Source organism: Aspergillus udagawae (assembly GCF_001078395.1).
Source record: "Aspergillus udagawae IFM 46973 DNA, scaffold_4, whole genome shotgun sequence".
In the NCBI taxonomy this organism is placed as follows: Eukaryota; Fungi; Ascomycota; class Eurotiomycetes; order Eurotiales; family Aspergillaceae; genus Aspergillus; species Aspergillus udagawae.
Window position 1 is genome coordinate 1135251 of NW_025091267.1, and position 24086 is coordinate 1159336.

A 24086-nucleotide genomic window follows, 5' to 3' on the forward strand; every position below is an offset into this window, starting at 1 on the left:
AAAAAGAACCACCGTTCTTAGGGCATGCCTCACTTGTAAATCTGGCTTCGGCTGACTAGTGAATCAAGAGTATGAAACTCTGGGGTAGTGTTCTGCGGGGGAAGTGTTCTGAAATAGAAGCTTTGCATTTCTTAGTGAACGTGCCAGGTCTGTAACCATCAAGGTGTGTGAGAGCTTTTAGGCTGTCTTTAATGTGTGTTGTCCAAAATGAAGTCTGGGTTGCATGATTTTCATTCAAAGCTGAGAGGCCAAGATGCTTTAGCACTATTGCATGGTATGTTCACGACCGGTTTTGTGTGCGCAGAAATTGTGTATGCTTCACATGGAATGATCCTAGGACCATGAACGTTAGTATGCTTGTAGATGAAGTCATCCATGTATCTTTTTCAGTGATATGTGAAGGGTTGGAAAGCACATAGAACACATTTTCATGTCTCGTAACTATCACTAAATATCCAGTCCATTCTCATAAATTCACATAAAGAACGCCATTACACCTTAATCCTCCGACTCAATTGCTCCGTCCCTGCTGACTTCTCAAAGTCAAATTCCCCCAAATCGGCCCTCTTCCCCAACGCGCGACGGATGATCCAATCCTTGCTGTTGATTTCTTCCTCAACATCCCCTTCTCTCAGCTCAGGAATCCGATCCGACCCTTCCAACCGCTTGAGGACTACATCATCCTCCGGCCGCGAAAAGTAGACAAGGCTATACCGGGTCCAATCAGCCTGCTGACCCGGCGGCGCCGCCACGCGGTGGATGTTCGAGCGGAACAGCCCATTCGTGAACTTGACCATTGCGTCTCCCAGGTTGACGATCGCGTGTCCCGGGAGAGGCCGCACGTAGACCCATTGCGCGTCTGCCCCGGGCGGGAGAACCTGCAGGCCGCCGAGCCGGTTGAAGAGGATCGTGATGCTGCCGAAGTCGGTGTGTTCGCCTAGTGCGGTGCGTCTGTCATCAGCGGGCTGGGATGGCGCTTTGATGAAGCGGACTTGGTCGCCGCTGAGGGCTTTGAGACGGTGGAGGTTTGGTAGAGTTGAGGGCGGGAGGCCTAGGCTGTCGTTTAGGAGGGAGAGGATCAGTGTGACGATTGAGTGGGAGGTGCGGATGAATGATTCGAGGGTTGGACGAGCTTGATGGAGGATTGCGGGGGCTGGGAGCTGTGGTGTGATGCCTAGGATGTCATTCTTCGAGACCTGGGTCGACTTGTGAGCTGATGTTCATATGCATTGGGACTTCTGAGGACGGACATTGTAGAATTCATTCCGGTCAAGATTCCCTAGACGATCAACGACCGCTGCTCCCTGCGCTTTATAGCCGTGGTAGGAGTTCTGGTTGCTAAAGTCATATTGTAGTTTCTCCTCCAGACTGAGACTTAACAGGTTCTCGCCTGTTTGGAACAGCTTGTCTGCATCGTTGAGGATGCCCCGGCCCTCTTCGGAGCCTTCCAGGTCGAGGTAGAAAAACCCTATATCTTCACATGCTTGCATCAGCCTCTGGACCTCGTTCGCGTCCCGCGCAAGCAGCTTCTGGAGAGATACACGCAGTAGGGGAGCGGTTGGTATGTCACTTGGGAAAGGTGGCAACCCCGGGAAATCGTTCGTATAGAAACCCATGTTGAAGTTGTTACAAAACAAGAATAGTTGTTGATGCTTGAACTAAGCTCTGATGAGCGAATGCCAATGAAGAACGACCTCACCCTTTCATTCTTTATACCAGCATTCGAGTCAAATGCCCTGTGGCCCTCATGCGGGGAAGAGAGTTGCAACCGAGGGCCAACAGAGTGCGGAGCTCACAGACTAAACAGACAATCGTTATTAAGATTGTGATTTAGCTTGAGATCTGACTTTTAGAAGCTGGAAGATTAGTCTGACCATCGTAGCCGAAAGATAATATAGAACTCGGCATTTGAGTTGCGTGCAGTCTTATCTCCTGCTGTGGCATCCCATGCACTAGCATCGAAAACATGGGAGCAAAGGTCCTCCAGTAGTGAGATTAAACTTCAATGCATCACGCATAGTGTCCGAGAAAGCTTTCCTTGGGAGATTTGACTTGAGCTTTCGGAATCCGCAGAGTCCACTGAGAATGGTTGTGGATGAGCAATATGTGAATAGTAATGTATGCCGCCATTAGGCAAAATTCATGCATTCCGCGTTTATATGCTTCTGTCATAAGACCCAGTAATTCCAATAATGACCGACTGAATCAACGAGGTCCTGTTGGAAGGTCTGCTGCGTGTGAAGCAGAAAGCGCCATCAGCAACACGTATATAAGATCACGTGATAATGAGGTCTTCCAGATGGAGAGTTGGAATAATTCTCCATCGTTCTCACCACATCGCGTATTCCTGATTCAACATTTTTAAGCTCGAAGTCCGGTCGTTCTGAACGAGCTGTATTCTGAACAATGACCGCACCGAAGCCTCACATCGCTCGCGAGCTTCTTGCGCGCGCCCACTCACCAGACACGGCAGAACAGCTCTTCACAGAGCGCATCAAACAAAAACCCCTCTACCTCAGACCGACCTCCCCCACACCCGCGGACAACCGAGAAAGACGTCGCCTGCATCGTATCCGCAAAAAGGAATACTTCTTGCGCAAGCAGAAACCGAAGCCCCTCTCCGCGCGTGAAAAGCGCATCTCAGGCCTCTACGATCTTCCCAAGGAGGAATGCAAATATTCCATTTTCAAGGAGCTTCACAAATTATGGGTTGACTATATGCAAGAGATCCTAGACCTACGAGTACGACAGGTTCCTATTACGCCACAGTCGCATGGGAGCAAGCTGGTTACTGCGGATTTTCATGGCGCTGAGCTTGAGGTTGTTCGGAGTCGGTGCTCTGGGCGGGTAGGTGTGAAGGGAATCGTGGTTAGGGACACAAAGTTCACTTTTATGATTGTCACGGAGAAGGATGAGGTGAAAAGTGAGTTCACTTTCGCAGATCTATTACGCGGCTGGAGAACTGAACCTCGAGCTAATTTGCGCCGTGAAGCTATTCCCAAAGAACACACCATCTTCCGCTTCTCTGTTCCTTTACCGTCGGCAGATGATGAAGACACCGCTATCTCAGATGGTGATAAGGTCAAGAAGGAACTTACATTTGAGCTTCACGGCAGCCAGTTCGAGAATCGGCCAGTCGATCGGGCCAACAAGAAATTCAAATGGCGGAATGTGGAATACCTCTAGTAGTATCGAGTTTCAACAGCACACAATCAAAATTGACGATGCAGCTTTCACTAGCCATGAGCCGGTCTCATGACAGCCAGATGGCGGCGAAAGGAGACAATGAATACGCTACCAAGCAGTCGTCTGCGGGGACGGTCCCTAAACCGTCCACCTGGTCCCGACATCTGCTGCGAAAGATGGCGAGGGTGATCAGGGCTCGAGAGCTCACGTCCCGGGGAATTTCCACTCATAGTTGTTATGACCTGGAAAAATTGGACAACAGGTCTCTGTGTTTTCCCGTCTCCTATTGTTGCAGTACATCTACACACTGTTTGAGGCGCACCAGGAGCAGACTTCCCTTCTATTCCAATGCTATGCAATCTCCGCAGAATCGTGGGTCCAGTGCGATGTTCGCAGGGCCCATCTGAGTAGCAATACATACCAATCCATAACTCTCGCACGATTTCTCAAATTCCCTCGTCAACCGACAATATCTCTGAGATTTGAACAACCTTCATCTTATCTTTCTTTTGGACTCAGTGGACGACTGGAATGTGCGCAAGGCGCATACTTGGTGGGAGCTCCGTCTGTCTTGTTCTGGGTTGACATCCGTGCTACCCATTAGTGATTTCGACCCGGTTACGGTGTGCTGGCTCTGATATTGCAGCTTTCCATCTTCATCGAATAGCGCAGCCTGGCGGACCTGCTTTTTCAAAGTGACAGAATCCAGGTCGATTCACACCCAGAACTGAAGCGCTATCACGGAGAGGACACCGGACGAGGGTGGCATGAGCGTGCCGCTGGCCCACGATATGCTGGCCTGCTCGCCCATGTGAGTTGAGACGTGGGGTGCAGTAAAAGCACCAACATTCCATCTTCACATTCCCGCCCATTCAATGCTGAAGGTCCTCACATTACTGCCTGCTTCGTTGATCGAGTCTCCATCCTTTTTCTCAGCTCCTCCTATCAGGAAGCCCTTCTTGACACCAGTTCCTAGTCGCCCGCCGACGATGATATCCATCAGATCAATCTCCTCGTCCCATTCGGCGGACACGGTCAAAAAGTGAGAATGGAATCGCAGAGGGTCGCCAGGATATGCAAGGTACTGGCAGCCGAATCGGAGACCTGGTGATAGATAATAGCCCTCCGAGTGTAGGTGGGCAAACAAGGGGTACGATGATGGCACCTCCGGAACTGGCAGAAGCTGCTTAGCAGGCAGATCAGGATGTAGAAGTTCCTCGGATGTAGCTGGAGTGATTCCCATGGCGTTTTGTGGTTGGATTGCAAGTGAGGTTCGTCGCGAGGTCTGGGTGGAATCCGCCTGTTTATCGTCACCAGCGAAGAACTCAGAGCCCGGCATGTCTTGCGCGCCGTCTGCGGAGACCTGTTTTGGAGCAGATCTCTTTGCCTTGGCTGCCTTCTTGTCATCTAAATTCTTTAACGCTTCCTCCCTTCTCAGCTCCTTTCGGCTAGTTTGAAGGCGCATTGCTTGGAGACCCTGGTTTTCTATATCTTGCAGGTACCTCTGCCGGTCGGCCTCCATGATAGATTTCATTCCATCCTTCTGGAGTTTTACCTCGTCTACAATGCAAGCTACACCTTTCTCCACCAGAAGCCTGGCCTCTTCAGGCATCAGCTCTAGAGGCAAGCCCAGGAAAACATTTTGTTGTGGGATTTGTGGCAGGGTACCGATCAAGACACCACAGATGTGATGTTCGCGTCTCAAATACGTGACAGCATCAATTGAGAAAAGATAGTAACTACCCGAGATATACGAGATCGGAATAGGGAGGGAAGGTTGGGTATCCATTCTTGACGATAACAATAGCTCAATTGCTTAAATGAAATCAATCACTGTTGTAACGGTATCAATGTTAGCCTCCAGCTTCACGAGGATAAGCAGAGTATAGAGAGTCCAAGGGTAGACAAATCATTTTCAATACATTTCTCAATCACATTTGCTCGATTTTTTTTGAGATAATAAATGAGCTTCAGGGGATTGACAGATTATAGTAGTTGTATAATCATGTGAGGGTAGGTGAAGAACCAGAAAAAAAATACGTTTCACTTACCATCAGAGAAATTTCGGTAGCAGAAAGAGTGACCTGCTCTGGATATCGTCCTGCGAGAGCCAGAGCTATAGATGTCACCGGAAGCTGCAGATTGCGAGTGAGGAAAGTAAGAGAGCAAAGTCAGTGGGTGGAGGTGCTGCTGAAGAAAAATATACCCTATGAGAAACCAAGCTAATCCTATTTGGGTATGCTGTTTCGGCATCGCAAACGGACCGGAGACCTCGAGACTACTAGTTTAGACTTTGGCTACTTGCGTATTCTGATTGATCTCACATGGTGCATATACACGGTTCAAGAACTTTATATATCTCCTGTAACTACCAGCGGACAGATTTTACATTGATCTTCGACGGTCTAGTAGTCATTGCCACGATGAGCTTCTTAATGCTGCTCTTCTTGGTCTTCTTTGCGCCCTTCTTCCTATTTCTAGGTAGGCACTGCTTTCACAGCTGTTTCTTGTCACCCCAGCGCTGACTATATAAGGGTGGCTCAGTATCACAGCGATTCGCCGGAGTCGCCTTGTCTCCTATTTCCCAGGAGTCTCCGTAAGGCCTGGACTTGATGCCTATGACAGGCATTATCTCCAAACTATGGTCAACACTGGCTCCTCTATGTCCGAACAAATTGAGCTGGACAATATGTTGGTGCAGCCAGACTATGAAGAGTAGTGAGCAAGATCTGCGAGTATAATCTTGCAGCTTTGTGAACATTCAATCAGAATTCAAGGTCCGCTTTCTTCGGCATCCCGCCGGGTACCGCAGCATCTTGTGCCTCTTTGTCGCCTTCAGCAGGTGGTAGGCTGAAAGGCTTGATCTCGAATCTTCGTCTGCTTAGGGTGAAGGCCCAGTCTTGTCCGACGTTCTGATCACTTCCGCCGCCGCGCTCGTGAAGCACTGGCAATTTATGGGTCTTGAGCATGCCTTGTGGTGGCTCCTCCTGTGATGTCGCAGCCCCAGATGTTGCGAGGGCATCCGACGAATGGGGAAAAGGACAAAGTTCGATGACTCCGTCGCTGATTATCTCCATCCATCGCACCAGTCCTGACGAGCGCGGGAAAAGAGACAAAGGAACAGTGATCATTGCCGTGATGCGGTGACCTTGGGTGCTCATCAATGCTCTCAGTGCATGGAGAAAGGGCAGAACATGGTCTGGCTGGCTGACTTCGGGTGGATAGATCGTAGGATTGAGTAAGGATGGAATGACGATACGATGTACTGTGTTTGGGTGATTCGAAGCAATTGCCGCCTGAAGACGCTTGTAAATCGAGGTGAACAAGGGTTCATTTGACGGCATGAGGGGTATGTAGGTCAAGTTCGATATGGAAGGGTGGGTGAGACGCTTTGTGAGGTCAAAGGCGTGACAGAAGGCCTCTTGCTTGTTCATATCACCGGCCGTTGGATTCTGTTCTCCTGAAACAGCAGGAGCTACTTCTGTTAGTACAATTTCACTTTACAAATTTGGACGCTGGGAGGCGCATTCGTTGACAATGCATACCTCGGGACCCCGCCACTCCAGCACCGAATTCTCCCAAACGCTCATAGCGCCAAGCAATTTTCATGCGCTCGCTCTTTTTTTTATCGGACTTGTCGTCCAGCGCGTCTGCTGGACCTATTAAACCTGGGAGACTTCTACCCCATTGTTCTGGCATTCCAATGACGTGAACCTTTTGGTCTTGCACCACACCTTCAGCTGCATAATATCGTAGCAGTGCACCCGCAAAATCTGTAGTCCCATTCTCTTCAATTAAAAGAATTTTCCCAATAGGAAGCCCTCCGTGCCCCGCCAGAAGGTTATCAAGCGATCGTGTGCCTGTCGAAGTAGTTGGTCGCCCATCGTCGGGGGATGGACGGACACCGGGATGCGACTCTGTAGTGGGGGTGGCTTGCGGCGCCTGCGCAGAAGTATTGGCAATCGAGGTGCGGTCAGCGGCTCCCGACAAGCCTATATTGCGCTTGCGAAAGGACATTTTGTGCAATGGTTGTTGTTGGTTTTTGGGAGCTCGAAGCTCTCTTGAGAATTTGTTGCGGGGCAGCTTCTGGAGGGAACTAAAGCGGCGGTACGGAGTTACGCTAAAAGTTGAGCAAAAAAAGCTGCCGTTCAATTCTCCGATTTCAAGACCGCTTCGCCAGTTCCTTGCAACAATCGACATTCACACGACCCCCTGGCCTCTCTTTATTCGTTAATACCAGGGCTACGTCGATATATTCGCTCTTTACACACGTCTTTTTGACAATTTCTCATCGAGTCTCATTCAGATCGTTCGGTCGCAATCATGTCGGATCCGCTTCTTTTCGAAGATACCTTCACGATCACTGCGATCAATTCGCAGAAATATGATCGCGTTTCTCGTCTGACCTGCACCTCCTCCGATTCCATGACCACATTTACTCTTGATATCAACAGCGAGCTGTACCCCTGCGCGGTTGGCGAGTCGGTTTCTATGGCACTTGCTTCAACACTTTCCCTGGACGGCAAGGAGGCTACAGGGGCAAAGGCCAGCTGGAGAGAAGTAGGAGCCGGTGAGCAGACATTGGCGAATGACTATGACTATGTCTGCCATGGCAAGGTCTATCGGTTTGAGGAAGCAGCGACCCAGGGCAACATGTAAGACTCAGTTCCCTGCCGCATGCCCTGTGTTTTGCCTGAAGATCTTTCTTTAGTGCACCTGGCATTTACTGATTATTTGTGCATACAGGGCTGTTTTTGTCTCCTTTGGAGGACTGTTGCTTTACCTCGAAGGGCCTTACAAGAAGCTGGCTCCTCTACGCATTGATTACGTGTATCTGCTCCTCAAGAAATAGAAGGAAGGACACTTTCCGTCAACTTATTGTGTCTCCGAAACATTGCGAGCATTTCGCTTTTAAGCTTGGCAGAAAAAGTTGAATTTGCATTCTTCATTTTGGGTTGCAGCGCCGGCGTTTGATTGGAGATTGGGTATATCAAATGAAACAGAAGAACTTAACATGACGCAAATATCTCTACCTATTTGTGTCTCCAGCTCGCGCAATTTCCGGCGGCATTATACCTACCTCGCGGCGTGCGATACTGTTGGGTACTCAAGGCGACGGTGAATCCTTGCGACAATCTCCAGGTAATCGGGCTCGTTTTCGGGCGTCAGGATCCCATGTCTGATGAAGAAATCTATCAATACAACGGCGCAATTGGGCTTGAATTCACCGTTTGCCAGTGCGGTCTTGGTCTCCTCGATAGTGTATAGGTTGAACTCCTCGACCTCTGAATCGCAGGGCTTCGGAATAACGTCAGTGCTGAGTTTGATATCGTAGACGTATTCAACCTCAGGCTGCAGCAGGTCGGTTTCGCCTCCAGCCCGCGCTTCACGAACATAGACATATGTGACACACCCAACGGAGCGGGCGTTTTGCCTGACGACATCTTCGGGAAGAGACGCCTCTTCCATCGCCTCGCGGACCAAACACTCAAAAGGCTTCTCTTTGGTGCTCATTCCGCCCGCCACGGTGTTGTCCAGCATTCCAGGGTATGTTTGCTTCGTCCAAGACCGTCTCGGGACCCAGATGCGTAGTCCATCTTCGTCTTCAACGTAGCAAGTGCAGTGTATACCATATGAGACGATGCCGAAAAGCGGACTCGCGCTCCGTTCCATTTCCAACAGGAACTCCCCGCCTGGACCGTAGACAGGGTAGAGCTCATTGCGCCATCCTTTCAATATGTCAAAGATTCCCCTCTTGACTACTTCACGGAGAGTCCTGGCAACCAATTGGCTTCGTTGGTCGGCTGTCGCATTTGGAGGGGTAACGAGAGTGACTGTTTGACTTGTAGAGTCGACCGTCCAGCAATCCTCTGGCCAGTAGAACTTTTCCACCACGGAATTGAGGATGTACCCGAGCACCGCGTCACACCCGCTTACTTTGAAAGTGTGGAAATTCTTCAAGTGGGCTGCATAGAACGATGGATCATCCTCGTAGTATGGGAATCTGTCAAGAATTAGAACAATTGTAAAGGGGCTGCGCAAAGATGTAATACTTGTCGCATTCGTTCACCAATTCGAGATATGACTTTCCCATTGTGCGTGTATAATAATATGATGAAATCAAAGCAGATAACTATGTACAATCTTTGCCAATAATGAAAATATCCGGCGTTATATACAATCTTGCCGGAATCAGGCTGAGAGTATCTAATCTACACTGTCTGCCTTGTCGTATATGCGGCACGCTAAGCCACAAACCCTTATCGATAAGGGCATTTCGTCACTCGCAGTCTTTCTCGGAGGTTCCATCATCGAGTGGATTTCATAGCTCTGGCAGCAAAGCTAGGAGATCAACCAGAATGCCACATATCATCCTTGAGCCGGTGGCTTGACACGGCTGTTTACGATTAATTATCACTTCTGATACCCTTCTACTTGCCTTTCATACGTCAGCACCATACATAACCCGACCCCCAGTCGTTCCCTACCGCTGTTCCCTCCCCCGCCATGTTCTCCGTTATTGTCCCCGGCAGGCCCTGCCTAACAGACATTGTTGCGGTAGATGCACAGCCCAATGGCCAGGCCACGAAATTCGCCTTCACATTCCCTTTCAACCCTCCCTTCACAGAAGTCGTCGTGTTCTTCTTGCCGGGCACGGTTCTCCCGCAAGACACCGCCGCAGCAATCTACATTCAATTACCCGAATCCACCCCTTCACCCAATGGCCCACAGTTCCGGTTCATCGGCGCATTAGCCAACGAGAAACCCTCCGCAATCTTCAAGGTTCAAGGCGGCTCCTCACCAACACCGCCCCGCCGCTCAGAAGCCGAAGAACAGGATGAGATGCTAGACGAAGGCACCGGTGGTGGTGCCGGTGCCGTGCCAACGAACGGTTTGGTAACGCTGGGTATTTCGATCGAGCCGGTCCAGACTGTTGCGCCGCAAGTCGCGGCGCTCGAGGCAGAGACGGCCCCCTCGGGGACGTCGACAGATCTCGTGCGTCAGTCACCGGAGCAGCGACAGCAGAAGGGCCTTACGACGAAGGTCCTGGCGCAGCGCATCATCGGGAATGCGTTCAATTTCCTGGCGAGCTTTGCGTCGTCCGATCCGAGTAATAAAGGTCAGGAGGTTGTGTCTCTGAAGAGCTTTCAGGATTGGTGGGCGAAGTTTGAGCGAAGGGTAGATATGGACCCGACATTTCTGGAGCGTGAGGATCCTGGAGCTAGTGGGTGATGAAGGGTAATTACGGTTATGTGAGAAGTTTGGGGTTGACAGACCTTCGTTTCATGGGTGATTTGACCATGCAGAGCATGTTTGACCATACCGTGCGAAGTCTTGAAGCAATGAAATTGACCAGTAGTGATTCAAAAAAAAAAAAAAAAAAAAAAAAAAAAAAAAAAGTCTATATCTTTGACATGCTCAACGCTACTATCCACACTGCGAGATCTATTGAATATCTCCGAGCAAGAACTTCAGGAAAGCAACGCCAATGGCAACACCATCATGATCCTTCCCTGCTCGACTCAGTGCATCCTCGCCTTGTTCTTTGGAGAAGATACCCGTTGACATCCGTAGCTTGATAACCTCCGAAACAATATCTTCCCTGAATTCCGGGTGACCTTGAATAGTGATAAAATGCCCAGGCCTATACATCCCCTGTATAGCGCAGCGGGGGGAAGACCCAAGCGGAACGACGTCCGGTGGGTAGTCGAATACGATGTCGCGATGCATTTGTTGAATGTGCTGTAATTGTCAGTATCGCGATATGTTCGACCTCATGGTTGAAAGGACGACCTACGAGCTTATCCTTTCCGAACAACGTCTTTCCCTGCTCTGTCAGATCCACATCGCATACTGCAACCTCCCACCCCGCATCACTTCGGCCAACTTTGGATCCGAGGGCACGTCCGATGATCTGATGCCCATAGCAGACTCCTATGATCTTTACACGCTGATCATCTATAGCCCGTTTTGTATATTCCACCAACTTTAGAATCCACGGGTCGTCATCAAAGGAGTTGTACTCTGCAAGGATGAGTCAGAGAGGCTACAAACAAACTCACGCGGACCCAAATGGTCCAGTCGCACAATAAGACATTCGTGGACGTAGAATCAAGGATCAAGACCACAGTGAATCAAGATGTGACTACTTACTAGATCCGGTCAAGAGGATTGCATCGACATTCTCTAATCTAGGATACTCTTGTGCATATACGACATCCCAGCGTGAAATGTCGAGGCCCGTTTCTGGGTCTAACTTATCTGGATGCCCCAGTGCTCTCGCGCTTTGTTTGAGCAGGAGCGAGAAGATACCATGATATCCGCCATATCTTGCATTTGAATCGGCTGGCGGGGCGTCGCACTCGAGGACGGCGATTCGCAGCGGAGAAGGCATTGTTGTGCTGAGGAGTTGCAGAATTGGAATTAAGAATAGTATGCTCTTGGATCTCGGCTCAATGCTGTATAGATTCTGAGAAATCTAAAATGCAAAAAAAAAGGTACACTTTTTCAGGTCTATCAAGAACGATTTTCTATTTTTGTAATGATGAAATGACAGGTCTTTAAGCTGCACAGCGGCATTTCTTATCAGTTCCCCTCACTCCCTTATCAAAGGACACCGCCTTTCCTGACCGGGAAAATGCTCGTCATTGCCCAAGACTATGGCATCGATGTTGTCATGAAATTGTGCAATGTCGAATTGACCATGTCTGGACTTTTCTCAGTCATATTGAGTCTATCAATCTTGCCCAAAGGCAGTTGAGGCTGACATTGGAAATACGTGACTCTCCATCGCGGGGATGGACATAAGCCCGCGTCCCGACGGTTTGTCATCTCAGCCATCATCTTGAAGAAGCACAGCCAGATAGTTCCACTCGGACTTCCATTGCTGCAAGTAGCGACGGGTGCAGATGCAGATGCAATTGGATGATCGGATGACTCATTTTAGACCAATCGGCAATCAAGTCAGATAGGTTCGATTGAAAAAAGACAGAAACCTCCCATCGGAGGGGTAACTGGTAAGGTAATCAATGGGCGCCTTATCCACAAGGCTTGCCCCAACTGATATTATAGAGTACACAATTCTTCATTTGTAGTCGACACGGAACAAAGTTGAATATTAATAATGAAGATGTTGAGTCATTAAATACGGCAGATCCTCTAGTCAGTTAATCTTCCTTATCAACACCTCGATCTAGGCTCAGATCGTGTGGAGTACTGTAAGAGTCATTTCAATAATGCCTGTCTGCAGATACTCCAACACTACCTATGCATTAGCGTCTCTTGCTAAACCCATGCTTATAAAACTGGAAGTTCCTTCTTCTTGAAGATCTGAAGCATTTGACTCCGCGCCATGCTGAACTTTTCCATCAAGGCTCTAGAACCCGGCCGTCAGCTTATGCCAGTGGCGAAAAAACTTTAATCTACTCATTTTTCATCACTACTGTTGATATCAATTTCTCTATACAGAGTCTCCTACAAATGGCTGGCGGAACACCACCGTCTGCACAGCGAGAGCGCCCTGACATTGATGAAGCAACACCTCTGCTCAAGACAAAATCTTCACACCCATTTTTGTACTCAGATGCGGGGAGCTATTCAGCATTAGACGAGAGCGCCGCAGTTCCAACATCAACTGCTTTCACAGCCGACGATGAGGAAGCCCTTCTCAACCTCACCAGAGTCAGTTCTTTACCTCAGGGTCCTGATATCGAACCGAGCCTAGAGCATATTCCGCCTGTGCTTAATGCGGATAGCCGCGCTTCCGCAGACCCAAAGAACTGCTCAACGTGTGAACAAGATGATTATGCCTCCCGATTTATTGGCGTATCACCCATGCGCTTCTGGCTCATCTTCTCCGGGATTCTATTGGGTTATCTGATTGGATTCTTTGACTCGACCTTAATGGCTTCTAGCCACCCCGTCATCACGTCACATTTTCATGCCTCCAACTCTGCATCATGGCTTTCGACCGCTTTTCTTTTGACATCGACAGCCTTCCTTCCACTTTTTGGGCGCATATCAGACACATTCGGCCGAAGACCGGTCTACCTTTTTGCCATTTCCATTTTCTTCGTGACCACAGCATGGTGTGCAGCAGCGCAAAGTATTGGAAGTTTCATCGCTGCCCGTGCTGTCTGTGGCCTTGGAGCTGGTGGTGTTTTTTCTATGGGGATGATCTTGTCTAGCGACCTCGTGCGTATCGAGTACCGAGGGATGTATCAGTCATACATCAACCTCGTCCTCGGAATTGGGGGCTGCCTTGGGCTTGCTTTTGGTGGCTTCCTGTGTGATCATGTGGGATGGAGAGGTGCGTTCCTCGTGCAGCTGCCGTTCATCTTCGTTTACTTCATTGTCGCAGCTTGGACAACTCCAGCAGACTTGGGGCTGAAGAGAGCAAAAGCGGATCGGATGAGTGTGTCTCAATTGATCAGAAGCATCGACTTGACAGGGTCCTTCATACTCGTAGTTACAGTGACTGCTTTGATCATGGGTCTCAACCTAGGTGGTAATGTGTTCGAATGGACTCACCCCCTCGTCATCTCTTCGCTAGCCTTATCAATTGTTCTAGCGGTGGTCTTTGTGCGATATGAACGGAACGTTGAACGGGCGGTGATGCCAATATCACTCCTGTCAAAGCAACCTCGTGCAAGTATCATTTTTGGAAATTTCTTCGGAGCAATCTCGATCAACACCATGATTTTCAATGCTCCGCTGTATTTCCAGGCGGTAAAATTGGCAAGTCCCACCGATTCTGGTCTCAGATTGGTCGCTGCTACTCTCGCTGTCACAGTTTCTAGCGTGTCGACCGGCTTCTTGATCACTCGGACCAAGCGTCTCAAGCCGCCAATGCTCGTTGGCGGCCTCTTCCTCTTGATCGGAGGCTGTGCTGCGGCTTTGATTGGTAAAGACACTCCTGATTTAGTCGCGATGATCTGTGTCTCTCTGTCCAGTCTCGGCCAGGGCTTCTCCTTTCCCACACTGATGGTATCCGTACTGGCTACAAGCGCACAGGAAGAGCAGGCTGTAGCTACGACAACTCTGGGCCTTTTTAGAAATCTGGGATCAGTCATGGGTGTGGCGATGAGCAGCTGGATATTCCAGAATACACTTGTGTATCAGCTTGACGAACTGGTGACCGGTCCCGACAAAGAGAGCGTCATTCTTCTCGTCCGCAAATCGGTTCAAGCTATTGCTAACCTGGATCCAATGCATCAGCACCAAGGTTAGTGCTTTCAACGCCACATGTGAGACACCTATACTAATCGTAACCCAGTGATTGAGGCATATGCTGCGGCTCTCCGTGTGACCTTCTTTTCCGCAGCCATCTGGGGAGCGATCATGTTCATGATCCACATTCGTATCCGGTTACCTAGGTTAGGTAGCAAGGCCTCATCCTAGTCAGCCGGGAGCCTGTTAAAGCTTTGGCTTGGTCTTTTCAAAGACTAGTAAGTATTCTCTTAATCTTTATATACCAAATTTGGCTTTTTTCAGGAAGTCCAGACGCAATGGCGAAGGGTGGAAGAAAAATGCGCATAACTCGCTCATATAGAATGGTAAATGGGTTCCAGGCTAGGTTCAAGCAATAAAGTGTTCAATTCATAAAATCATCAAAAGCCAAATAACTAGGTTGAATTATCGCATCTCAATAGACTCATTGCACTCTGTAGTTCAAAACTTCGTGGTAGTCCGAATCAGATAAGCCTTCGCTATCAACTTGGGGTAAAGCAAGTGGCCCCCATGGTTTAGTCACCAAATCTCACATTCCCCGCAAATCTTCGCTTCAACACCTTCATCCAGGAGCAGCACTGTGCACTGATCCGCTCTACACAATTTACTCGGAGATTTTTCTGCTCTGTTTTCTGTAAGTCAAGATTCCGGAGGATTATGCTGTCATGACGCCGGTGGTGATTATCACAAGCTAACAGTTTTGCGACATTAGACCACGCGACTGCACGACGTTGGAGTCTCAGCTCAGTGGCTACAACACAATGGTCCAGGTATGGATCCTATGGAGGTGATATACAAGATCTCTTATTCTCGTTCTCGTGTGCTCTGGGACGGTTCCTGGTCAGTGAAGGAGGTGCTCGAACGACTTAGCACGACTTGACATGGCTTCTGTCGGCAACACTGCCTTTCCACAGTCGAAGCGGAACGTCTCGAATGATCCACTCTCTTGGGAGGGGAATGCGAACGGTGATACCATCGACTCAAACACTGCTGATCCTGAACTACTGGGCGGCCAAGCGCCCCAAGACGATGCGCCTGATACCAGCCTTTTCGAGGAAAGTGAGGTGCCAACATCGACGAATTCGCCGGCGAGCACACCACGTATATCAAGCAAAAGACGGAAAAGGATCGTTGGGGGCAAACCGAAGCGTGTCCGTACGGGCTGTCTGACATGTCGCGAGCGCCATCTGAAATGCGACGAGACTTCGCACCGGTGTCAGAATTGTCGCAAATCAGGGAGAATATGCAGACGTGGTGTTCGTTTGAATTTTATTGATACACAGACCGTAGCGCCTCCACACTGTATCCCTCACCCTCCTGGCGCATCTGTCACTTTCCGGGATGAATCCAGAGTCATTGCGTCGGAGTATGTGGGTGGAGCCGAGAGATATCCCCCTCCGGGAACGGAACCTCCATTGGAATTGTCTTTGCCGTCAGAATATCCCTCTCTGATAAGTCCTCCGATGCCTCTATCCTCGATGGACAGCATGCCTTCGTTGTTTGGAATCACTCAGATTTCGCTGCCTGATCAAAGCGGTACCTTCGACGGTCATGCGCTCTCGACGAATTATTCTGTTTTCCCTGATCAGAGTGCTTCATACGCACCATTCAAGTCAGCGAAGGTTGCAGCAAAGGACTCGAATGACCGTGTATATCTCAACGACCCCGAAGACATCTTGCTGTTGCGGGTCTTCGTCGAGGAGGTTGGGCTATGGATGGATTTTATGGATGCAGTCAAGCATGTAAGGGCTCCTGTATTGTAAATCATCGCTTTCCTGCTTCTGACTTGACTAGTTCACCCAAATCTTGCCATTTCACGCATTGGAGGAGCCTATGCTTCTGAAAGCGTTTATGGCATGCGGTGCTCGACACCTGTATCTGGTCAACCCTGCATACGGCGAAGAGAAGGCGACGTACTTTCATGATATAGCTTCCCGAGACCTACTCCACTCCTTGCAAGATCCAGATCGTGATTCTGCACTGTGTGCTACAACCGCTGTCGTCCTCAATGTATACGAATTAATGAGCTCCCGCTCGATTCAGGACATGAATCATATTGCAGGGGCAAGAGCGCTCATCAAGGAATGTCACTGGGATGCAAGATCCCCAGGCTTGGGCGGTGCCTGTTTCTGGCTCAATGTTGGCATGGAGCTGCTCATTTGTATGCGCTACAATTGGGCCTTGGCCTGGGATCCAGATACCTGGGGCGTAAAGATGGCTATGGACCCTGCGGAGCCTAGCATCGCGGGCAACGAAGAAATGTGGACTCATCGTATGGTCTATATCTGTGCTAAAGTGACCAATTTCCGGTCCTCTGTATCTCATTCCCAGGTATCGGACAGTTCGCCAAATCACTTCCAGGAGGAGTGGAATACCTACAACGATTGGTGTGATCAGTGGGCGAAAGCTGCACCACGATCCATGATGCCTGTCGGCTATCTTCATCCGTGGCAGACCAGGTCCAAATCACAATTTCCTGAGATCTGGTAGGTCTACTGGGTTTTATTGCTCTACAGAACATATTCACTGACTCATTTTCAAAAAGGTTGATCAAGCGATCCGCGATAGTCGCTCGATTATTTTACCATGTGTCACGGTTGATGCTCGCCAGACTTCGTCTCTCGCAATCTGAATTCAGCCCCGAAATGGAGCACATGCAGCAGCTTCATGCGCATGATATCTGTGGCATAGTGGCGCACGTCAAAGATCGGTATGGAGGCATCCCGAGTGGTTGAGAACTGCTTTTGACTGACTTTGAGCAGTGGCATTGCTGGCTTGTCCATCCAATTTCTAGCTGTTGCGGCGGAATGTTTGGTGACGAAGGAGGCTCGAGAAGAAGTGATAAAGATACTCGACAGGATCGTCAAGGAGACTGGCTGGCGCGCTGACCATATCCGGAATGACCTCCAGCAAGCCTGGGGTTGGCAAATTCCTCATCAACAGGAAGTTCCATCTGTTTCCACCGAGACCATCTCACTATTCGATGGTCGCAACCCTTTGCATGCATCCGATACGGCCGACTTACGATGTCCACCCGGTGCCATCAATCCGATTATGGCTTATGCCGATTTCTCAATGGAAATTCATCCTTACCAGGAATACTATGTTGCACCTCATCATCATATAGATGACTTCTCGTACGATTTGTTCTGATTTAGATACGTGGGGTGACCGGACGGAGTTTTGGCTTTTCTTTCTGGAGGTTTACCTCGATTCAGTAACTGGGCGTTTCTCACGTTGATACCACGAAGGTTTCTCCACGATTTTCGACTTTGATGTGCTTTTCTCAATACTGGTACAATTATTGTTTCTCAAGATGCGATCCGATGTCATGATGTATGGTGTTTTGCTTGTTGTACACTAGGGTTCTGGAGGTGTATATTTGCGGCTTCATGTGGTTCAGTACCCTTATGTCCTGTATAGACGGAGATAAACAAAAATGATTCCCTTACTCTTCTTCATTGATGTGGGCAGACGGCAATCTAACCCCTACAAAACAGAATGTACTCACCTAATCTTCTGCTTCTCGGTGGTTCTCCTAATTATTCGTAATGCCTACCTCTGCGATCTTCTCTATTGCGTCTGAAGCGATGTGTGGATGATGAAAGAGTGCCAAGACTTGCTTATTCCGTAGAACTCGCGTCTCTGGTTCTTTCTCCATCGACGCACCAGCATGCGGTACCGATAGAGAGCGTCAACTTAAGAAAAAACTGGCCCGAAATCATTTGACCTGATACTTCTGTGTATTACAACGAACAAATGAGCGAAACCAGCGAGTTCGCTAACCAGGCCGCCCGACCACCAGCAACACCTATCTATATCCTTCGTGGACATGCAGCCCCAATACATGCGCTGCATCTGTTCAACCAGAATCTGCGGCTAATCTCAGCCGATGCGGATGGATGGATAGTTGTCTGGGACCTGGTGATGAAACGTCCAGTGGCCTCATGGAAAGCGCACGAAGGGGCAATTCTTGAAGTCAAGGGGTTTAGTTCCGCTGCGAGAGCAGAAACAGATGTATATACGTATGTCAGCGCCTACTTCCGGTGTCAAACAATGGCTAACGAAACGGCTCAGACATGGAAGAGATCATAAACTGCGAGTGTGGAGATTCCGCCGCCAGGACGAAGAAGTTCTTCAGAAAACTCTGCCCGTCGATATCGGCGAGGGACCCCAGGCACACACCGCCAGCCAGCCCTGGCTCGTGCATTCTCTTCCTGTGAACGCGCTGAACTTCTGTGCGTTCTCGCTGCTCTTTTTAAGTGAGAGCGCGTCTGTGAATAACAGTCAAGGCACCAATGCGAGTGATGAATCCGCCGATGCTACGCCGCAGGAGGCGCCCCGGTCGCCTGCACTGATAGCCGTTCCCAACGCCCTGAACTCAGGCGCTATCGATCTGTTCCACCTTCCGCTCGAGAGGCGAGTGTGTACCATTCCCGCAAGTACGACTACGGATACTGGAATGGTCATGGCTGCTCATTTGTTCAGGGGACCGCCTGGGGAGCTGTATGTTGCATCGGCGTACGAAGATGGGCACGTCATGCTTTTTGCCCGGCGAGGTCTTGTGAAAGAACAAGATATCTTACAGAGGACTACGGCTTCCTGGAAGTGGGAGAAGCTCTATGCCTGTCGACCTCATACCCAGCCGGTCTTGTCTATTGACGTCTTCCCTCAAGGAAATTATTTCCTCTCCTCTTCTGCTGACGCGTTGCTGGTGAAGCATCCTATTCCTCGCTTGGGTGACGGTGGTCACCTATCGATAAACCGGCCGGAGGAGGCAGTTTTGAAGACGGTCAATACCAAACATGCGGGCCAGCAGGGTATCCGCGTCCGATCTGATGGGAAGATCTTTGCGACGGCGGGTTGGGATAGTAGGATTCGGGTTTACTCGTGCAAGACCATGAAGGAACTCGCGGTGTTGAAATGGCATAAAGAGGGATGTTATACGATTGGGTTCGCGGAGGTCCCTGCTGTAGCAAAACCAAATGATTCGCCTACGGACGACTCAAGCGCCGAAGGAGTCGGGAACGATTCGCAGGACGGCCATGAACAAGTTACAACACGAGAGGATAGTGCCTATACACTCGCAGCTGTGCAGCATCAGAGAAACCGAAAGGTGCAAATCACCCACTGGTTGGCTGCTGGGTCAAAAGATGGTAAGATTTCATTATGGGATATCTACTGAAATGAGTCACCGCTCTTCTATATACAGCTCAAACTCAGACTAGGCAAGGTTGAACTCGCTTGCTCCAGCCATGTGTTCTTTCATCTTAGCCCTCATCTTCTGGGCTGCCGTTGCCGTATTGTTGGCAGACGGTATATCATCGACAAGACCTGCACCACCAGCCTTTCTCTTCTTTCCGGCGGCAGAGTTCCTCTCGGCCTTGAAGTCCTTCTTCGTCTCTTCCTTTCCTTGTCGTAAACCGGGTACATTGATCTTACTGGGACGGTCACGCAGTGCAAATGCCTTGGCGAGATGTCCCAGGTGGAGCTCTTTGATGTTGAACATGCTCCGTTCGGCGGCGATGTGTGTGGCGTACGCACGGATATGCGATTGGAAGGCTCTCCGAGCCATCTCGAGGTATTCCGGCTTCTCCAGCGCCCACCGTTCAACCTCGCACTGCCAATCCGTCGCTTTTGTCTCCCAGTCCTTATTTCCGGTTTCGACATTGCCGCCAAAACTGCGCTTGAGAATATCGTTGGCGTCTAGGCGAGTAAGCGCCTTTCCGCCGTCGCGATAGCCCCTCTTGAGAACTTCGACATAATTCTCTTCGCATCCAGGCTGAAGGAAGATTAATGCCCGGCCGTCACGGCCTAGACGAGCTGTACGTCCAATTCGGTGCAAGTGGTCTTCCGCGCTGAATGCTGGATCGTACTCCACAACCAGATCAACATTTGGCAGATCCAAACCGCGAGAGGCCACGTCGGTACAGATCAGGACAGATGCTTCACGGTTCTTCGCAAATGCTCCGAGAGTAGAAGTTCGGACGTTTTGAGGTAGCGAACCGTGGAGTCGGAACAAAGTCACCGGATTTGACGGATTCGAGAAAGCAGTGGCAGGTGCTATGGTACCGTGAGGCGATGATGGAGGTTTATCTTCTGCTTTCTCTGTATCACTAGGCTCGTCGCCATTCTCCTTCTGTTGTTTCCGTGTAAATACTTCGAAGTGGAAGTCAACTGAGTCAGCACAGGAGACGAAAATGATAGCCTTCATGACTGATCCTTTCCTCATAAAAGTGCGTTTGAAGAAAGCAGTGAGTGTGACCAGGCGCAGCTTTGCCGCAACGACGGCGTATGATTGTTTGAGCTGGGCGGGCACCAGATAGGCGGATTCTGCCTCTTTGCTAGCTTTCCTGGCGTTCTCATCCTCGTCCTCTGGATCTGCTTTGATGTGGGCTGCGTCTTTCAAACTGATTTCACCAAGCTTCTGTACGCTCATTTTTAGCGTCGCAGAACAAAGAATTGTAGTTCTCCGCATAGGAACGCCGGGTATGCGGCTAGGACGCTGTCGTGCGTCGAGTTTCTTCACTATGCCCTGAATCTCCTCCTCGAAACCCAGCTCCATCAATCGGTCACCTTCGTCAAGCACTAACCACCGCACATTGCTTACATCCAATGCCTGCGTATTATCCAGATGGTCTGCCAGTCGTCCAGGCGTAGCCACAAGGATATTGAGCCCTTTCCGTAGTCTGGCCTTCTCTGACTTCTTCTTCTCACCACCAATGACAGTACCCGCCACAATCCAATGCGCACACCGCAGCAAACTCTCCAACACAACAGAGATCTGCTTGCACAGCTCACGAGTAGGGGCCAAAACGATGGCGAACAAGCCGCTGTCGCGGTGCACAATAGGCTGGCCCTTTGCGTCCGTTGCATTCGCTCCGGTCTGCGCGCCAGGCTTCGAGAGAGCCATGATCCTCTGCACCAAGGGGAGAAGATACGCCAGCGTCTTTCCAGATCCAGTCTCCGCTTGGATAAAAGCATCACTGTCTTCCTTCAGAAGCTGTGAGATAGACGCCTTCTGAATAGCCGTTGGAGCCTTCAGCTCCAGTTTCGTGAGAAGATGTGCGGCCAGATTCGGCGACAGGCCCAGATTCGTAAATGTGTCTAGTCCATCGATGAGCGGCGCGTTCGTCGGTTTGGCGTCTTCGACGTGCCCTTCTTCCTTCTCCCTTTCGACTTTCTGGGGTTCCGGATTTTTCGTGAACAACGACGAAATGAATTGGCGGGGTTGGTTGGAATGCGGATGCGCGTGCGACTGTTGCTTTCCGCTATCGCCTCCATCTGTCCTCTGTCTCTTGGCCGGCCGCGACGACGGTACTTCAATCCTATTGGGGTTGCGCGGAGCTCTGGGGGCACTGTCTTCGTCCGAGGCGTTGTTGGGGCCTTTGGCATGGTGCTTGGCGATTTTCTTTGCGCTGAGCCGATCCCTCCATGTTCCGCCCTTGAGCTTTGTTTCTGGTTGGATGATGTTGTTATCACCGAGGGAGAAGTTCAGGAGCAAGCCGTCGTCCGCCATGAGGAGATTTGTTGAGCTTGAATGCACAGACGATTGTTATCAGTCATTGCTGTTTTGCTTTGGATATGCGGGAAAAGACTCTACTGCACAGGGAAATTTTCTCGGGCCGATTTGCTTCCGAGCCCTGAGAGGCTGCCCTAGTTTCCTGTTTTGGCACCACTTTTGATCCATGATGCTCACATTGCTGTCTACTTGTATATAAATTATATAATGGTAGGTAGATTGGAATACTGGCGTCTAAATTTTGGAAAATAGCGAGCTAGAGTTTCTGATTTCTGATTGTGCGCATGTAATTGAGGGCGATGTCCTCGAGCAGTCAAGCTTGGGTGGACTTGCGATCAAGGATGAGATTGACCTTTCGAGCTTCATAATGCAAATGCGTGTTTGGTTGAATATGTGCTAGTTCGGCTTAATACAGGGCCTGCTGCCTGGGCATATACAAATGTTATTCCAAACCCCGATAAGAGATGTAAAAGGGCATCCAATATGGTCGCGCAAAAGGTATGAGCTGAGGGACGTTGGTGAACGGTCAAACCCGGGCTGTCAAGATCAGATTGTCAATCAGCCGTACAGGTACCTTCCCATCACCAAGTCCACAATCTTCACCGGGGTTTGACGCCTCTAGAGGAGCCATTTTGATTGCGCCACTCAAGATGGCACCTCTCAAGGGATCAACGACCTCCAATTCATCCAACGTGTCAGGGTCCGCGAGGGAGATATAATCAACCTCGAAAAGCGCCCTTTCTGAGGGCTTCAAAGCCTGCTGCTCGCCGAGCACCTTCTGCGTCATCCGATTGGCGGCATCCAAAATCTCGTTTCGGTTGGTTTTGCCAGACAGGTATGCGTCTTCAGCTGCTTTCAGAGCGTTGAAGAGAACAAGACCAACGGCACGTCTTCTCGAACCCAGGTAAACATTCCTCGAACTCATTGCTAGACCATCCTTTTCGCGAACTGTAGCACCAATCTTGATCTCCGTAGGGATATGGAAGTCCTTCACCATCCGCTTGATCACGACTGTTTGTTGAACGTCTTTCTGCCCAAAGTATGCGCGGTCGGCGCAGACAATATTGAAGAGCTTCATGCAAACTGTGGCAACTCCGCGAAAGAAGACGGGACGCGAAGCACCTTCCAGCTTCTTTGAAATGGGGGTGATTGTGACAAATGAACCGTCACCGTCTACCTCGGATGATGGCGGCAATGTCGGGTACATGACCTTGGACGTAGGCGCTAGGATAGCCGTAATACGACCAGATTTTTCACCCCGGCGAGTCAATTCTTCGTTTAATTGTTCGATTTTCGCCACGTCACTGTCCCATGTACGAGGGTAGCTCGATAGATCTTCATTGACTCCGAATTGAGTTGGGTTAACGTAGATACTGACAAAGACGTCGGTGTTCTCCGCCGCTGCCTGTCGCATCAACGAGAGATGACCTTCGTGCAGAGCCCCCATTGTGGGAACGAGGCCTACAGTCCGGTTCGACAGTAGCAGTTGTCGGCGCATCTTTCGGAGGGGGGCTACTTCGCGAAACACCTCGAACGAGTGCTGGCGAGAGGCCATTGTGGAATTGAACAACGACGTAGTAGCTAATAAAGACAAGCAAAAGTCAGAAAGTGCACCACGCTTCTCCAGTCACAGTAACAAGGGAGTCATACTCGAGAAAGCTCTCAGCCAACGCGACATGGCTGCGCTGTATTTATGATGGTCAGTGGATCAAGGACTCCAGGGTTGTGCAGTAGGGTGAAGTCCCGCTGTGGAGCAGCAACGGCGGTTCAGGCACCACTAAACAGCCTGACGTTCATATAATGAAGCTTCCAGAGTGGGATGAGGCCATTGACAAGCGCAGTCATGCTCTCTGATTGCTTGAATGCCTGCTGTGTTCGATGGTCGTGCTGGTGGCTGCTGCGTTGACCTCATCCTTTTGAGCCTTTTAGCTCTTTTTTCCCTGTCGCTTACCTTATCGGGCTTAGTGTTGTGTATTCCAGACCCGTAAAGCGTACCGGATGGTAAGTATGGTATGACATATATCACATGACTAATATCCGAGGTATTCTGGGGAAGTAACCCAAGAGTCTGAGTCTCCAGCGGAAGATCTGCGGCTTTTGTTGGGAAGACGCAGAGCTGGCAGGGGTATAACTATCCAGGCTTGGTCAT

At 50.0% G+C, this 24086-nt stretch overlaps 13 protein-coding genes across 13 annotated transcripts; 6 read left to right on the forward strand and 7 right to left on the reverse strand.

Moving 5' to 3' along the window:
- Positions 1–491: 491 nt before the first annotated feature.
- Positions 492–1616, reverse strand: Aud_005770 (putative oxidoreductase, 2OG-Fe(II) oxygenase family; the record flags this gene model as incomplete). The annotated part of the gene is made up of 2 exons (XM_043290688.1): positions 492–1196; positions 1251–1616. The coding sequence occupies 2 exons, from the start codon at positions 1614–1616 to the stop codon at positions 492–494; spliced, it is 1071 nt and encodes a 356-aa protein (XP_043146623.1).
- A 790-nt stretch (positions 1617–2406) lies between these two features.
- On the forward strand, positions 2407–3186 carry Aud_005771 (RNase P/RNase MRP complex subunit; the record flags this gene model as incomplete). Its single annotated transcript, XM_043290689.1, has 2 exons — positions 2407–2923; positions 2993–3186. 2 exons carry the CDS (start codon positions 2407–2409, stop codon positions 3184–3186), a joined length of 711 nt encoding a protein of 236 aa, XP_043146624.1.
- An 856-nt stretch (positions 3187–4042) lies between these two features.
- On the reverse strand, positions 4043–4975 carry Aud_005772 (tRNA splicing endonuclease subunit SEN34; the record flags this gene model as incomplete). The annotated part of the gene is made up of 1 exon (XM_043290690.1): positions 4043–4975. One exon carries the CDS (start codon positions 4973–4975, stop codon positions 4043–4045), a length of 933 nt encoding a protein of 310 aa, XP_043146625.1.
- Positions 4976–5951: 976 nt separating this feature from the next.
- On the reverse strand, positions 5952–7203 carry Aud_005773 (elongator complex protein 4; the record flags this gene model as incomplete). The annotated part of the gene is made up of 2 exons (XM_043290691.1): positions 5952–6661; positions 6732–7203. The coding sequence occupies 2 exons, from the start codon at positions 7201–7203 to the stop codon at positions 5952–5954; spliced, it is 1182 nt and encodes a 393-aa protein (XP_043146626.1).
- A 306-nt stretch (positions 7204–7509) lies between these two features.
- Positions 7510–8038, forward strand: Aud_005774 (DNA-directed RNA polymerase core subunit RPB8; the record flags this gene model as incomplete). Its single annotated transcript, XM_043290692.1, has 2 exons — positions 7510–7841; positions 7933–8038. The coding sequence occupies 2 exons, from the start codon at positions 7510–7512 to the stop codon at positions 8036–8038; spliced, it is 438 nt and encodes a 145-aa protein (XP_043146627.1).
- A 224-nt stretch (positions 8039–8262) lies between these two features.
- On the reverse strand, positions 8263–9280 carry Aud_005775 (thiamine pyrophosphokinase-related protein; the record flags this gene model as incomplete). The annotated part of the gene is made up of 2 exons (XM_043290693.1): positions 8263–9190; positions 9240–9280. The coding sequence occupies 2 exons, from the start codon at positions 9278–9280 to the stop codon at positions 8263–8265; spliced, it is 969 nt and encodes a 322-aa protein (XP_043146628.1).
- A 413-nt stretch (positions 9281–9693) lies between these two features.
- Aud_005776 (OPI10 family protein) lies at positions 9694–10419 on the forward strand (the record flags this gene model as incomplete). Its single annotated transcript, XM_043290694.1, has 1 exon — positions 9694–10419. One exon carries the CDS (start codon positions 9694–9696, stop codon positions 10417–10419), a length of 726 nt encoding a protein of 241 aa, XP_043146629.1.
- A 213-nt stretch (positions 10420–10632) lies between these two features.
- Aud_005777 (type 1 glutamine amidotransferase) lies at positions 10633–11581 on the reverse strand (the record flags this gene model as incomplete). The annotated part of the gene is made up of 3 exons (XM_043290695.1): positions 10633–10929; positions 10985–11211; positions 11341–11581. 3 exons carry the CDS (start codon positions 11579–11581, stop codon positions 10633–10635), a joined length of 765 nt encoding a protein of 254 aa, XP_043146630.1.
- A 1085-nt stretch (positions 11582–12666) lies between these two features.
- Aud_005778 (putative MFS multidrug transporter) lies at positions 12667–14415 on the forward strand (the record flags this gene model as incomplete). The annotated part of the gene is made up of 1 exon (XM_043290696.1): positions 12667–14415. One exon carries the CDS (start codon positions 12667–12669, stop codon positions 14413–14415), a length of 1749 nt encoding a protein of 582 aa, XP_043146631.1.
- Positions 14416–15296: 881 nt separating this feature from the next.
- On the forward strand, positions 15297–17568 carry Aud_005779 (Zn(II)2Cys6 transcription factor; the record flags this gene model as incomplete). The annotated part of the gene is made up of 4 exons (XM_043290697.1): positions 15297–16157; positions 16210–16901; positions 16961–17125; positions 17178–17568. 4 exons carry the CDS (start codon positions 15297–15299, stop codon positions 17566–17568), a joined length of 2109 nt encoding a protein of 702 aa, XP_043146632.1.
- Positions 17569–18174: 606 nt separating this feature from the next.
- Positions 18175–19600, forward strand: Aud_005780 (WD40 repeat domain-containing protein; the record flags this gene model as incomplete). Its single annotated transcript, XM_043290698.1, has 2 exons — positions 18175–18440; positions 18493–19600. 2 exons carry the CDS (start codon positions 18175–18177, stop codon positions 19598–19600), a joined length of 1374 nt encoding a protein of 457 aa, XP_043146633.1.
- A 39-nt stretch (positions 19601–19639) lies between these two features.
- dbp7 (putative ATP-dependent RNA helicase) lies at positions 19640–21934 on the reverse strand (the record flags this gene model as incomplete). The annotated part of the gene is made up of 1 exon (XM_043290699.1): positions 19640–21934. The coding sequence occupies one exon, from the start codon at positions 21932–21934 to the stop codon at positions 19640–19642; it is 2295 nt and encodes a 764-aa protein (XP_043146634.1).
- A 529-nt stretch (positions 21935–22463) lies between these two features.
- Positions 22464–23615, reverse strand: Aud_005782 (pantoate--beta-alanine ligase PAN6; the record flags this gene model as incomplete). The annotated part of the gene is made up of 2 exons (XM_043290700.1): positions 22464–23518; positions 23588–23615. The coding sequence occupies 2 exons, from the start codon at positions 23613–23615 to the stop codon at positions 22464–22466; spliced, it is 1083 nt and encodes a 360-aa protein (XP_043146635.1).
- Positions 23616–24086: the final 471 nt, after the last annotated feature.